Genomic DNA, 13059 nt, shown 5'->3' on the forward strand with positions numbered 1-13059 from the left:
CGCTCCTTTGCTCTTCAACAGTTGCCCATCCCCGCGATCCTTTTGATTTACATAAAAATCGCAGGATATTCCACTCGTTTATATACCCCGTCCTACTAGCCTGAGTGCGCGCCATCCGATCAGACCGACGCAAGGTTGCTGCGCCTCACGTCATAATTCGCTCTCGTTCCAACCTTGAGTTACTGAGTGAGGGTCTCGGTACACCCGGTTCTGGTACGTTGCACTACAACGAGGCCGTCCTCTTTTCACTTGGCCCGCTGGGCATGCACGCTCAGCCCAATGGCGCTCAGTAGTACTTATCCCGCCGTCACTATCTCTATCAGAAACACATCCACGACCCAATCCTCACTAGCTACTTAGTCGCTTTGAAGTAGTTGAAAACTAAGACTAGTCACTAGTTGCATAGACGCTCTTCTCCATCGTATATCCCCTCTCAGCGCGTCTGCTCTCCGTGCGTATCTCCTATCGTTCTCCAAATGACCCTCCGACGCAGACTGACGCCCGCCCGCCTTTCACAGACCTCTCACGATATATCAACGACTTATACCCTCTCCCCCCCGATAACAAAACCCGTCTGAGAAAACGATGCGGAAAAGTGGTCCCATGCACCTGCTCGCAATCCCTCTCCTGCTAGCGCTCTCAGGCGCTTTCTTACCCCGGAGCTACGCCCAAAACTTGACGGATGCACAGATAGCTGCCATCACGGAGAATCTCGCGACTGGGGCTACGCACAGGTGAGCTCCGTTTAGGTTAAAGGGATTGCCTGATATGGAGGGAGCGCAGAGTGGGATTTGCGTGGTTGGGCGTTGAGCTCGAGGGATTCTATTCGCTTCGCTCTCTGCGCTAAATTCTCGGAGTGAAAGGGCTGTCAGTGCGGACGGAAGCGCAGTCTATTCTTGGCCCGTCTTATCCTGCTCAGTGTGGCGTCGTCGAGCCACACCTCCTCCTCCTTCCAGGTCCCAAAGAGAAAAGAGACAAAGACTGACCTCCATCCGCCCTACGTCTAGCTGGGAACTCGGCACCCGCGCCGAAACCCTCACCGAACTCGACTCTCCCTCCCTCTCCGTCCTCACCACCGGAGCCTCCCTCCCACCCCCCACCTCCCTCAACTCCACCCTAAACAGCACCCTCTCCACCGTCTTCTCCATCGCCCGCTCCGTCGTCTCCAACCGTATCTTCTCGAACCGCAATGCGACGGGCGCGCAGCCCTTTATCAGTGACGGCGCGGCGGGCGATCCGGCGAGTGTGGGCGTTGCGGTGTTGTTGGCGAATTGGACTGGTTTGGGTTCGGGTGGCGATGGCGGGGACGAGGACGGGGAAGAAGAGGTGGATTATGCGGGGGCGGCGACGGATCAGTTGAATTATTTGTTTGAGGTGGTGCCGAAGACGAGCGATGGGGCGATTTCGCATCGGGTGGCACAGGTGCAGCTTTGGTGCGTCTTCATTCTTTTTGCTTGGTCCTTTCTTCGAAAGGTCGAAGCGCTGAGGTGTGTATGTATTGATTAGGAGTGATTCGGTGTATATGGTCCCGCCGTTCATCGCGTACTATGGAGTCACGACGAACAATGAATCCATGCTCGCCGAGGCGTACAATCAGGTATGTTTTTACTACTTTTTGATCATCTATTGTCCTGTGGTCTAAATTCTATATGTCTGCTTGTGGCGAACGTAGATAAAATTGTACCGGAATTACCTGAATGATGACGACGCGGGTGGATTATGGAAACATATTCTTCTTGGGACCGATGACAGCGATGCGTCGAATGATGAGGGACATTGGTCGACCGGTATGTAGTCACCCCTGTCTCTTTCATTTCTCCGAGTGCTCCATGCATCTGATTCTTATTCGCGTGAACGCTCATTGTTGATTGACGTGATGCTGACTTGTTATTTGGCGTGGCTAATGGATGCTACTAGGCAACGGATGGGCGGCGGCAGGGATGTTACGCGTGCTCGGGACGATGCAGAACTCGCAGTTTTCGGGCTCGTTCAAGGATGAGATGAAGGATCTGACGAGCTGGGTGTTGGACATACAGAAAGCGATGTATGCGAACATCGTACGTCCTTTTCCCCTTTTCCCCTTCTCCCTCTGCACCTGCCTTCACCTTCATTGACTCTTGTGACGGGTATTGACTCTTGTTACGGATGCACGCGAACAGCAATCGAACAATCTCTTCCTGAACTACGCCGACGACAACACCTCATCCACCAATTTCGACGACGCAGCCTCCACCGCACTCCTAGCCGCCACAGTCTACCGTCTCTCCCTAATGACGAACACGCACACCTACCTCCCCCACGCCGAAGCCTGTCGGTCCGCCCTGCTCGCCACCTCCACCTCTTCCTCTTCCTCAGCCTCCACCTCCTCATCCTCTGCATCCTCTGCATCCTCCGCGTCCTCTGCATCCTCAGCAACCGCAACCGCCTTCATCAACGCCGCACACTTCACAACCGACGGCTGGCTCACCCCCGTCGTCAATCCCGACGCCTACGGCTCCGAGGGCAGTCAAAGTCCAGAATCGCAGGCGTTCGTGCTGCAGATGCAGAGTGCGTGGCAGGATTGGGTCGATGCGGGGTCGGTGGGGGCGAATGGGGCCGTGGGGAGGATGGGTGGAGGGATGGGGGTTGGGATGGGTGTGGTGGTGGTGGGTGTGGCGATGGGGTGGGGTGTTGGGGGGTGGTGAGGATGAGTCTGTGTGTTGAGGGTGAGTCTGTGGGAGTGGGAGTGGAATGGGTGGTGGGGGTTGTAAGACTAGAGGACGGGTGGAGGGCGGGGCGACTGTTTTGTTGGATTTTCTTTTTATTACTTCTTTCTGGGATCTGTGCGTTTGTTGTCTTGTTTTTTTTTTTGCGCGTTTGCGTGCCCTGCTTTTTGTCGGGACTGGTTGTTCAGTGTTCAGTGCTCAGTGCTCAGTGCTCAGTGTTTAATACTGCTCGTCGACCTCGTTTCGGTTTCTTTCATTCATTCATTCGTTCTCTCATTGACAGTGTGTTTACTGTCCACTCGGGTATATATACTTTAACCCCCACCCCCGTCCCTCCTCTTCTCTTTCGGATTGATATTCGAACTTCAAGTCACTTCGTACTTCTGCATTCTGAATCACGGTTCACGAATTTTCGTAGTTCCTGTCTTACTCTACTTGACAGCTACACTCAGACTGTAACTCAGACTCACACTTGCGTTCGGACTCCATAGGTCCTTTCCTTTCCGTCCCTTCGTCTTCCAAAGTTCAACTTGGAGGCCTGCGTACATCCTTTTTCTCTTTCTCTTTCTCTTTGCGGGTTCGATTTCGATTTCGATTTATTTTCGTGCATGGCATGTATAATTATCTCTTGCTCTTTTTGATCTGTTCTCGGTCGTCTTTGTACATACTGTGTCGCTTAGTGACTTAGGTTACCCTCCCGGCCACGCATTGTTCCTTTTCCGAGACGATGTCGATGTCGTTGATTTCTCGTGGCAATCTCAGATATGATCGCCATTGTCCAGACAGACGAGCGTTCACACATGCTTAACTCGTCTTGTGCCCACAGACGCATTATTATAATATCCATCGTCAAAGGAAGGCCCAGGAACGTATATTACCTTGACACGTTGAACGCCCTATCTTCAACACCAAGGTCTGCCTGTGGGAGACTAATATTACCTTGCTTGAAGGTCCTTCCTACCCCCGTAATTCCTCAGAATCGTCCCGGAAATAAACAAGGACAAACAGCGGACTTATTATGTGGCACCAGTGTGTGGCGTCGCAGAGGGTCTGACCGCTACCTTCACTGGGGCCAGACGTGACTGCAGCGATTCAAATGCAGACGTTGATGTTCTGAACGGGGTTGTCGATAATTAACGGCAGCAGTTTAAATATAGGGCTTTGCGACTCGCGGTACCAGCACAAAATGACGGGGCCTCCATATAAAAGTACTATACTCTATCATATAGCAGGGAACCTTTCTATGTGCTGTGAGCATCGTGTTCAAATAACATTGACCGTAATCACAAATCAGTCTCGCGCTAGACGGGTAACTCGCCGTCGGATGCAATGAGGGCCCATACCGTTCGCTGCCTTGGCATTTGGGTTCATCGGCCTCTGCTTTGCCTTGGAGGAATCTCGAGTCAACTTGACTGGATCGCAGAATGCTGACAATGACTGGGGCCGCCGGGCACGGCGTAAGCACTCCCAATCCCGTTCAAAAACATGTGGTATAGAGCAGACCAGAAGTGCTTGTGCAAGTTATTTACCAAGCAAGGTGGCTGCTGCCGAAGGTAGCGCTCCCCCAGTTCTGTGGGTTATGCCATATATAATCCCCAATGATACGCTGCCGACGCGTGACGAACCACGAAAGAACCGAAAGACCGAAAGCTGGTAGCTACAAGCCGACTCGGAGGAGACGAAATAAGTATAAGAAGCCCGATTTAAATGGGACTGGAGCTCGAAGGGAATCCTATCGAAGGAACTTGAAGGGAGGAAGGAAGAAGAACAAGGAAAGAATGTTGGATGAGGGTGATAAGGATACAAGGATACAGTGATGAATAAGGAGATGTGTGAGGGATCGTGACTGATGCCGCGAGAAGTGGGTCGAACGAAATGGATACAGGATAAAGGGTGTTACGAGAGCGGCGGCGTGTTGTGAGAGGTCAGGATGGAAGAGGGAATGGGATGTTGTTGGGTAGAACATGAGTGTGAGTGAGGGTGTCGCTTGGTGACGGTCTTGGTCTATCGACGAGGATGATTATCGGTGACCGTCAAACCGATATAGATTGCTTCTGAAGAAAGAAATGGACAAAATAAAAGAAACAGACTAATAAGTCTCCGTTCCATGTATCGCAGGGAGCAAGGGAGAGCCCGATAGCGGAGAAAAGCAAACTCACGAAAGACCTCAAGCAACGACGCAGTACGTCGAGTTCGAGATATTAGACTCCTCCTCAACAGGAACTTGAACCTCCTCTTCCGTCTTGTGCGAGACGATGGAGGGTTTGACGGAGGCAGAAGCGGAAGAAGAGAAGGCGGAGAGGATGTCGGTGAAAGAGTCCATTGCAGCTAGGTTGAGAAGCTGGTGAATGTGATAGACGGTAAGAGCTGAGAGCGAGGTGAATACGATCGAGCTCGAAGGTAGCTGTGAGTGCGAGTGCGAGGGAACTGCAAATGCGACTGCTTGGCTGGTGTGCTCTCCGCCGTCGAGTGCTTGGCTCTTATACTGTCTCGATAGACGCACAGCGAAGAATTGCATGAGATAGTCCAGCGGCATAGTGACATGCATGTTTACCCCTCTATTGTCTCGCCAACCTATGACCGTGCCGATTTAGCAACTCCACAGAAGAAACGGTTCGGCGCGTACAGCGTTTCGGCAGAGAACAAGACGTGCCTTGCAGAGTGAGATGGCCGATAAGTGGAGGCGAGAGGGCTCATGGCATGATTATGCGTGCAGAACAAAAGAGTGAGAAGGGACAGGGCATTAGAGTGACGGGAGGTCCGAACGCAACAACAACAATGGTGTGGGAGGGTGCGACATACCGAGGTACCGGGGTATATTGGTTGCTTGGTTCGTCGGGTATGGCGGGAGAGGAGACAAACACGGCTCGAGATAGCGAGCGTACCTGCAAGGCCATGCCAATGGTCGTGTGTGGACATCGGGTCAAGTTCAAGAAGGATAAGGCACAGCTGGTACCCAAAAAGTCGTGAACAATAAAGTGTGTGGTGGGAAGTTCAACAAGCGCACAGGCAGCAGAGGCTTCGATAGATCCGATGTCAACGAAAGAGTACAAGCAGATAACGAATCGATAAATGTGCCTCCATATTGTAGTCTCGTGAGCGAGTGAAGACAAGGGGACGATAGAGACGTCTTTACGCTCTCATGTAGCAGCGCCGCGACACGCTCCGGGATAGTGATCATGAGACCCGCAGGAACCCATAGGATGCACTAGGGGCGCACGCCTAATCACTACCTTGTTGTGCACTCGCTTCCTGCTTGAGCTCCTCTGAAAACAGGACAACGTTCAAGGGCGCAGAGAACATTTCTTCTGTGATACAGGTGTCAACATATCTGAGAGAATACTAGACCACATACTAGAGGCATAGAACGTCTCCGACAATTTAGCGTGTAGAACCAAGACGTATCAGAGAGTAGTGGAACACGCTGCAAGGCGAGGACTTTCTGTAACCTCAAAACTATATTGATGACGGTGTTGTACAGGGAAACAGACATGAACGATGGCTTAAAAGCTAAACCAAAACCTGAGCAACTCAAGATAATCAATTGATATGAGCGATGGGTAACGAGGTGGATGAACGATGCATACAAAGCGAAGCGGCGACGATGGAAGTATGACGACAAGAGTGGTTGTACAGGCGAGAGCTCCGGGAAGCCTATGAACCGGCGTTCATATCGACTGGCTTGCCAGATTCGTTCACGGAATTGGCGAGCACTCGTTGCTGCTTGGCCTTTTCTGAAAAGGGGAACGATCTCAATTGAGAGTGAGAAGATATGGAGAAAAGAGCCAGGGCGTACCTCTCAGCTTGTCCAGACCCGGTGACTTTGTCCACGTCCATTCATCCCTGTCCAAGAACCAACGAGGCCTGACGCCGGGAGCAACGAGATCCTGAATCTTCGCGGCAAAGTCCTTCGATATGGCGCCGTGGTAGTTCGTCCCGATGGTCACAGCAAGCTGAAAATTCGTACGAATCTTGGTAGGATCCGGATCGAAATTGCCATCGCAGACGTATACAACGTCGATCCGATCGTCAAACGGTAAGTCGTGGTCCTCCATAAAACATACCAAGGCCTGATGACGGCGCCATAGTAGTTACGACGATGGCCTTTGTTGTCGTGGATCATGCAATCGACTCCATGATCAGAAGCGTAGGTAAACATGCGTTCTTTATCGACGATCCAAGCCAGGTGCATGAGGGGAGGGATTAAGACTGCGACATCTTCAGGTTCGGGCATGAGATACTCTTGGATCCGGTCTAGAGGTTGGCTTCTGAAAGCTCTGGCACGATCCTGTATCATCCACAGAACATGACCGACCTTAGTGACAGTAGAAAAGGGAACATCAACAGGGCGGGATAATGACCGATTCTGTGTATCTTAGGCGAGGAGGGCGGACTTTTGGAAAAAAGAGCGGGAGATTTTTCTTGGTTTGCGTTGAAGAATCCATGTGGAGGGTTTATAACGCAGAACACTGGCACAAATTCGTTGAGGGGAGGACGAAAGGAGCGAGCCGCCAGCGTTCTACGAACACGGGCCACGTGCCCTTCAGGGAGTTGCCGGTCTTTTGTGCTCAAGCTAAGTAAACCGTGACCGGACTCGGAAACAATGCACAGAAGGAACGTAGCTGACACGTTGCTGACACGGGAGGCGCATATTTAAACACGCCTATACATTCGCATGAACTGTCCCACTTCTCCCATCAACCTTCAACTCGTTCTGTCAGTCAACCCTCCGGCGACTCTCGATTTCGTTTTTGCAGCTGCCAGTGGAACCCGAGCTGAGTGGCTATCACGACCTAAAGTTGATTACATATAACAATCTCAGATCCGAGTTGAAGAATTGAAAGAAGGACCAGTAGAGCGTACCTTTGCACTGGGGCCCTCTGCGTGACCTCGTCCACATCCATCGCTCGCTGTCCAAAAACCAACGGGCTTCGACTCCAGGCGCAACAAAGTCCCGCAATTTATCACCATATTCTTTCAGTATGGCACCCCGATAATTAGACCCTACGCTCAAGACAAACTGAAAATTGCAGTGATTCGGGTCGGTGGGGTTCAGGTCGTAGTCCCCGTTGCAGGCGAACACGATCTCGATGCGCGGGTCATCTGGTATGTTGAGTTCCTCGAGCATTATGGTCAGAGCCTCATTGCATGCATCGTAATAATTACGATGAACTCCTTCATGGTCTTCGATCAAACATTCGGTTCCGTGCTCTCGAGCATACTCGAACATGCAGTCCTGGTCGACGATCCAGCCCACATTCAGGCGAGGAGGAAGCAAAATTGCGACATCTCGGGGTTTGGGTATGAGGTAGTTCTTGATATAGTCGAGTGGCTGGCTTCTAAATGCCCTAACGTGATCCTGTACTCTCCGTGAATGACAATATAGGTGAGCGATATAAGAATATAATTGAAGGAAGCGGCTGCTTACCGCTTGTGTATAGTTAAGGCGGGGTGGATCAACTTCTGGAAAGAAGAGTGGGAGTGTCTTCGCGGGCAGTGAAGGATCCATTACAGAGGAACGAGCCAGGTGAAGAGCGTAGGAAGAGGGCGAAAGCAAGAGTACAATGCGGTGAGTCGGCCACGTCCGCGTGTGTCCGCGTCCGGCAACGGCCGCTTTTGGTCGCCTTTTGTCGTGTCCTAGTGTCCTAGTGTCCCGTTATTACAAGCTACCTAGTTTATTGCCTGGTGCCTTGGAAATTGTTCTGCTCAAAATGTCGTGGTATACACTAATATGTGTGGACCATTTTTCACACTCGTCTGTAACCGGTGTCTGCCTGACATGCCGCCGATTGGCAGAGGCTCGCCGAGTCCTTCGCCACTGTTAGCAACAGCATAGCTATATGCCTCTGCGATGATCTCATTGACGTTCATACCATGTTCTGGTCTTGCGAACCAGACATCGACATCAAGCTAGCCCGGGCCACCACTGATGCACACAAGTTGAAAGGGTTGTACTTATACTAGCGGGGGCTCAACAAATCGACCAAAACTCAAGCTAAAGATCGAAACAATGAGTCAAGGTGCACGATAGTAGAGAAACATGAGTCGAGGCGAGGGAGCTCATGGCATGATTATGCACGCAGAACAAAAGAGTGAGAAGGGACGGGGCAATAGAGTGACGGGAGGCGCGAACGCAACAACAACAATGGCGTGGGAGGGTGCGACATACCGAGGTACCGAGGTATATTGGTTGCTTGGTTCGGCGGGTATGGCGGGAGAACGGCTCGAGATAGCGAACATACTTGCAGGACCATGCCAATGGTCGTGTGTGGATGTCAGGTCAAGTTTAAGAAGGATAAGGCACAGCTAGTACCCAAAAAGTCGTGAACAATAAAGTGTGTGGCGGGAAGTTCAACAAGCGCACAGGCAGCAGAGGCTTCGATAGATCCGATGTCAACGAAAGAGTACAAGCAGATGACGAGTAGATAAATGTGCCTCCATATTGAAGTCTCGTGAGAGAAGACAAGGGGATTGATAGAGGCGTCTTTACGCTCTGGGATAGTAATCATTAGACCAACAGGAACCCATAGGATTTACTAGGGGCGCACACCTAATCTCTTCCTTGTTGTGCACTCGCCTCGCACTGAAGCTCCTCTGAAGACCAGCGACGTTCAAGAACGCAGGGAACAGCTCTTATGAGGGTATAGATGTCAACATGTCAGCAACAGAGCTTAGTTTGAAGTAACTGGCGGTGTTAACAGCGTAGCGTCGTGGAGCGAATGAGCGTATAAAAACCCTTTGAACTGAACAGATATGTCTGTAAACATGAAATATTGATGAGCAAAGAGGTACACAGAAGGCAAGGGGATCGCAGAGTACCAGAAATAGACGTACAGTCGGCAGCTCGAGTAAGTCGTAGATATGAGCTGGAGGCAAAAGGCTACGGCAGCAGCTAGGGTGTCGTTCTAGTTACTTTTCCTTCGTAATAAGAAGAATCTCAGATTCGGGTCCAAGGGTCAAATGGAGTGGAGCGTACCACTGGGTCGAGCCCTTTTGCGTGACTCGTCCACATTCCTCGTCCCGTGTCCAGGCGTAACAAAGCCTCGTAACTCATCGCTATGCTCTTTCGGTATGGCACGGCGATATTTGATTCTACGCTCAAAGCAGGCTGAAAACTGTGATGGTTTAGGTCGGTGGGATTCAGATTGTATTTACCATTGCAGGCGAACACGCTCTCGATGCGCAGGTCATCTAGTATGCTGAGGTCCTCAAGCAGGATGTCTAGTGCCTTATTATAGGTATCGTAGTAATTGTGATGAACACCTTCACGGTCCTATAAAACATTCGGTTCCGTGGTCGCGAGGATACTCGAACATGCGGGGAGATTCAAAATGGATGATGTAGATGAGGACAAAAAGGACAAACAAAGAGCCATCGCGTTCGCACGGCGACGGAAACGCGGCACATACTGAGAGCGAAGCGGGAGGCCACAAGACCCGCACAATCGCTTCTGTATTGTAGAAGTACTTACCTCTTGCTGAAACTACCACGGGAGTCGCATAGCTTCATATGTTGAGCGTCCAAGCACACAAACAGGACTGTCCCCAGAGAGATAGATGCTCAACATATATAGAAATATCTCAAAGTTCGACTAGAGCAATGAGGAGTATCAATAGCACGGCACGTCGTGAACACTATTTGAACTCTTTGATATATTTGCTGACGTAAACGTACAAAGGACATACACGAGCGAGTGCTCAACAGATCAACCAAAACCTAAGTATACCGGAACGATTAGCCAAGAGACACAATGGATAATGAGATGGGAGGAAAAGACACATACAGGGCAAAGCAGCGACGATGGTATCAAGACGACGAGAACATTGGTACAGACGAACGCTTAAGCTAGCCTACGAGCTTGCGCCAAGGTCGTTGGAAGGGGTTGGGGTCTTCTTTTTCGGTTTGCTTTTCCCTGATGAGAGAAAAACCATCAGAATCAAAGACGGGCGGAAGATCACATAAAAAGTATAGGGAAATGAGCCGAGACGTACCATTCGACTTTGCTCGTTTAGGCGCTTTCGACCAATTCCATTCATCCTGATCCAAATACCAACGGGGCTGGACGCCAGGAGCAAGAAAAGCCTTCAGTTTATCGGCTTGCTCTTCCGGTATGAGTCCTTGGTAGTTGGTCCCGATACTTAGGGCGGGGTGGAAATTATCATATTCCGGATCGATGGCGTCAGGATTGTAGTCGCCCTTGCAGACGTAAACGATCTCGATGCGGGGGTCATACGGTATGCCAAAATCCTCGAGCATGAAGTTTACAGCTTCATTGCAGGCATCGAAATAGTTGCGATGATCGCCGTCATGATCGTAGACCATGGCGTTGACGCCATGAGCAAGGGCATATTCGTACATACGGTCTTGGTCGACAAGCCACGCAAGGTGCATGATGGGAGGGAGTAGGACGGCTTCGTCAGGGCCTTTAGGAATGAGATATCTTTTGATGAAATCGAGGGGTTGACTTCTGAATGCTCGAATGCGATCCTGTATCAGCCATGGCATGATATGCGTCAGTGAGATCCTAAGAAAGGTCGAGAAAGAGAAGCTAATTACCGCTTCTGTGTATTTCAGATGGGGAGGGTCGATCTCTGGGTAGAAGAGCGGGAGTTTTCGCTTGCGTGAAGAGGATTCCATCGCCGAGAAATGATTAAAGAGGTGTTGAGCACGGTTATGGCTTGGTGAAGGGTAGAAGGGAGTGAGTGGAGAGGACGAAGGAAAGCAACACGCATCTGACGCTCGAACATTAACCACGTGCGCCACGGCATTTGCCGGCCGTCTTTGCCGGTCTTTTGTCCAACAAAAGAGGTCTGCCTGACACAAGAGAATTACTTACATAACAAGTTCAACTTAGTTCGCTTAAATCTTGCTCTTTGCTCGCATCGATCCACTTGAACTTCAGTCTCTTGGTTGCATCCTTGAACATTCTTTTCTCGCCCCAAGCGCTCCGACCCGATGCCCTACGATCCTTGGCGAGATCCTATACAGGTTACCTTCGAAAACCATTTGCGTCAAGTCGCTGTGCTCTTGAAGGAGAATCACCTCGATGGACCGGAACGAGAGCAATCAATATACCGACCTCTGATGCAGATATTCAGCTACATGTGTTTGGCCCTCTCGACGAACTTGACATCTGCCGATCAGGGCATACCTAGGTTTCTCTCGGTCTGCCCTCAGGGCCCAGTTTACGCCCATTACCCGTCGGTATCTGCTTCTGCGATCCCAACTCTGCCTGAGTCTGAGCGTACGCCTTTTGTCTAAGACGTGAGAAAAGGACAGCTTGCAACATGCTAATCTCTGCGTTTTTTTAAAATCTTAGTTGTACAGCGCATCAAGGAGGAGCCTCGCAAGCGAAAGCCGAGGAAAGTAAATCTGGATGAAGTATACTTCAGCTTAGACAGAAACAGTGAGTGTTTCTGTTACCCCACAAAATTTCTGTGTTATCTAGTCAATAACAACCTCTCTTGCCGTCTTGTGTTTGTCCCCAACAGTGTACGGCACCTTTTTCGGGACCGAGGCCGTGACTGAGACCGAAAGTGAGACTGAGACCGAAAGTGAGAGCGAGCGTGAGTCCGAGGCCGACAGCGACAACAGTAGCGAGGAAGAGCTTCAAGACGAATACGATCAAGAGGCCGATGTATCTGATCAAGTGGCCGAACGATCCGAGTCTGAAACCTCTTTTGACATCTCTGCCCTTGAAATTGCGTCCTCCAATCCCTCGGCTCCACCCCAATCACCCGCGCGCATCGTGGACTTCACTATTCATGTTAACGACTACACAGCACAAACTTCCAGTGTTGTCGTCGGTACTGTCGAAGGTAAACTATTTCCAGTGGAGCTTGCCTCCCAGGTCATGAACACACGGAAGCTTGCCGCCCAAGAGATGAAGAAGATGCTCCCGCAGGTTGTGCAACAAGTACAATTCGTGTTTCACGAGCATGAACATATCACCGATCTCGTTTCATTCCTCTTCGTCAACTCTTATTGCAAGACTCTCAGGTTCAGACGTGATCGGGTTCCTGCGCTTGACTTGGACAACATCCCTCGTGATGGGTTTGCCTTCCCACAGGATTCCCTCAGATCAATCGAGTGTATCCCAGAAAAGGCCACTCGTACGGAGCTCTACCCTGTGATAACCAAGAAGGGCAACTATGATAATAGATTCAAGGCAGCGTTTAACAGAGTCGTGGATCTTGCGCGCAAGGTGTAGATCAGACGACGGATGTCGCTAGATGGTGCGTTGTTTGTTATTTCGCGCTCTTAAATCAGTCGGTGACGTTTTTGACCTTCGCCTTTGTAGAGTCGTCATCAGGTTGACTCCCATCTCGCACTGTCGCTCTGACGGTTACTTTAG

The 13059-nt window shown here is 50.7% G+C and overlaps 6 protein-coding genes across 6 annotated transcripts; 2 read left to right on the forward strand and 4 right to left on the reverse strand.

The window, feature by feature from the left end:
- The first annotated feature begins 197 nt into the window (after nucleotides 1-197).
- Nucleotides 198-3477, forward strand: STEHIDRAFT_125703 (uncharacterized protein). Its single transcript, XM_007310086.1, has 7 exons — nucleotides 198-451; nucleotides 519-734; nucleotides 1008-1433; nucleotides 1507-1597; nucleotides 1673-1787; nucleotides 1918-2057; nucleotides 2160-3477. Exons 2-7 carry the CDS (start codon nucleotides 586-588, stop codon nucleotides 2682-2684), a joined length of 1446 nt encoding a protein of 481 aa, XP_007310148.1. The 5' UTR covers nucleotides 198-451; nucleotides 519-585; the 3' UTR covers nucleotides 2685-3477.
- A 748-nt stretch (nucleotides 3478-4225) lies between these two features.
- On the reverse strand, nucleotides 4226-5241 carry STEHIDRAFT_172410 (uncharacterized protein; the record flags this gene model as incomplete). Its single annotated transcript, XM_007310087.1, has 2 exons — nucleotides 4226-4759; nucleotides 4865-5241. The coding sequence occupies one exon, from the start codon at nucleotides 5239-5241 to the stop codon at nucleotides 4873-4875; it is 369 nt and encodes a 122-aa protein (XP_007310149.1). The 3' UTR covers nucleotides 4226-4759; nucleotides 4865-4872.
- Nucleotides 5242-6185: 944 nt separating this feature from the next.
- On the reverse strand, nucleotides 6186-6925 carry STEHIDRAFT_125704 (uncharacterized protein). Its single transcript, XM_007310088.1, has 3 exons — nucleotides 6502-6925; nucleotides 6293-6438; nucleotides 6186-6227 (listed from the first exon to the last, which is right to left on the reverse strand). The coding sequence occupies exons 1-2, from the start codon at nucleotides 6758-6760 to the stop codon at nucleotides 6401-6403; spliced, it is 297 nt and encodes a 98-aa protein (XP_007310150.1). The 5' UTR covers nucleotides 6761-6925; the 3' UTR covers nucleotides 6186-6227; nucleotides 6293-6400.
- A 501-nt stretch (nucleotides 6926-7426) lies between these two features.
- STEHIDRAFT_115549 (uncharacterized protein) lies at nucleotides 7427-8576 on the reverse strand (the record flags this gene model as incomplete). The annotated part of the gene is made up of 4 exons (XM_007310089.1): nucleotides 7427-7488; nucleotides 7569-8064; nucleotides 8134-8350; nucleotides 8431-8576. 4 exons carry the CDS (start codon nucleotides 8574-8576, stop codon nucleotides 7427-7429), a joined length of 921 nt encoding a protein of 306 aa, XP_007310151.1.
- A 1979-nt stretch (nucleotides 8577-10555) lies between these two features.
- Nucleotides 10556-11342, reverse strand: STEHIDRAFT_115550 (uncharacterized protein; the record flags this gene model as incomplete). Its single annotated transcript, XM_007310090.1, has 3 exons — nucleotides 10556-10617; nucleotides 10697-11192; nucleotides 11262-11342. 3 exons carry the CDS (start codon nucleotides 11340-11342, stop codon nucleotides 10556-10558), a joined length of 639 nt encoding a protein of 212 aa, XP_007310152.1.
- A 318-nt stretch (nucleotides 11343-11660) lies between these two features.
- On the forward strand, nucleotides 11661-12915 carry STEHIDRAFT_162455 (uncharacterized protein; the record flags this gene model as incomplete). Its single annotated transcript, XM_007310091.1, has 3 exons — nucleotides 11661-11949; nucleotides 12025-12111; nucleotides 12197-12915. The coding sequence occupies 3 exons, from the start codon at nucleotides 11661-11663 to the stop codon at nucleotides 12913-12915; spliced, it is 1095 nt and encodes a 364-aa protein (XP_007310153.1).
- Nucleotides 12916-13059: the final 144 nt, after the last annotated feature.

The sequence above is a fragment of the Stereum hirsutum genome, assembly GCF_000264905.1.
Source record: "Stereum hirsutum FP-91666 SS1 unplaced genomic scaffold STEHIscaffold_19, whole genome shotgun sequence".
In the NCBI taxonomy this organism is placed as follows: domain Eukaryota; kingdom Fungi; phylum Basidiomycota; class Agaricomycetes; order Russulales; family Stereaceae; genus Stereum; species Stereum hirsutum.

What these genes read in the sequence shown, in the direction of transcription:
- STEHIDRAFT_125703 (XM_007310086.1), top strand. Translation starts at nt 586, where the DNA reads ATGCGGAAAAGTGGTCCCATGCACCTGCTCGCAATCCCTCTCCTGCTA. An exon ending in TGAGGGACATTGGTCGACCG is followed by an intron (nt 1,788 to 1,917) that starts GTATGTAGTCAC and finishes GGATGCTACTAG; the next exon opens with GCAACGGATGGGCGGCGGCA. An exon ending in AAGCGATGTATGCGAACATC is followed by an intron (nt 2,058 to 2,159) that starts GTACGTCCTTTT and finishes GCACGCGAACAG; the next exon opens with CAATCGAACAATCTCTTCCT.
- STEHIDRAFT_125704 (XM_007310088.1), bottom strand. Translation starts at nt 6,760, where the DNA reads ATGGAGGACCACGACTTACCGTTTGACGATCGGATCGACGTTGTATAC. An exon ending in GGGTCTGGACAAGCTGAGAG is followed by an intron (nt 6,439 to 6,501) that starts GTACGCCCTGGC and finishes CCCCTTTTCAGA; the next exon opens with AAAGGCCAAGCAGCAACGAG.